At 36.7% G+C, this 798-nt stretch overlaps 1 protein-coding gene across 1 annotated transcript in view; it reads left to right on the forward strand.

Annotated features, from left to right (window-relative positions):
• LOC119593529 (girdin-like) overlaps positions 1–798 on the forward strand; it is a 17,739-nt gene that overhangs the window by 1,989 nt on the left and 14,952 nt on the right. Inside the window, exon 5 of the mRNA XM_037942491.1 lies at positions 117–260. Coding sequence (XP_037798419.1) covers positions 117–260 — 144 coding nt within the window. The remainder of the gene's footprint in view (positions 1–116; positions 261–798) is intronic.

The following is a 798-nucleotide window of genomic DNA, read 5'->3' on the forward strand; positions in this document are numbered from 1 at the left end:
CCATTATCTGAATTTTTATCCCACATCTTTTTTTCCAAAAATTATATACCTCATGATATTTTCTTCCTCATCTATCAGGAATTTTCTTATCCAAGTTTGAGAAACAGTTTTTTAAGAAACTGTGTATTTGGGTGTGGCTACCAGAGCACAGTAGGTCCAGGTGTTGAGTGCCATGCGACAGGTAGTGCAAATAGAATTGTAGTCGCTCTTGCACCAGCCGGCAGACGCCACAAGCAACGGCAGACTTGCAACACGAAGAGGCAATCGAAATCCGTTTCACATTCTGATTTATGATCTCACTAGCTCGGAGTTCTGCTGGAGAAATTGATTAAAATTTGATTTTAAATTTGTATTCCAAAAAAATCAGATTTAACAGCTACTAATATATTTTCTAGTAACCCAAGTGGTTGAGTATAGATGAATCTGCAAGTGCACTATCTTGCAAATAATTTTAACAACACGTACTTTTCTCATCAAACTATAATGATCAAAACACAAAACGCGACCATTAAAGGTAAATATATCTGCAAACAAAGGAGGAAAACTATACATAGCATCCCATCGCATGTTATTCATCTTTCTCTATCGTGTTGCTGGTCTCCCGTTGCTCTGTCACCCGGTGTTTCATTGCAGCTTTTTAGCAACCTACGTCCAACTCGTCCGCAAGGCTAGTGTTTTTTTTTTTTTATATATAACGGAAATAGTAACATTAATAATCTGATAAACACCGATAGATATATGCCATAAATCCCACAGAAAATGGGATGCCTAAAACGGTTTTAAGGTATAACCTATATT

Source organism: Penaeus monodon, chromosome 32, assembly GCF_015228065.2.
Source record: "Penaeus monodon isolate SGIC_2016 chromosome 32, NSTDA_Pmon_1, whole genome shotgun sequence".
NCBI lineage: Eukaryota > Metazoa > Arthropoda > Malacostraca > Decapoda > Penaeidae > Penaeus > Penaeus monodon.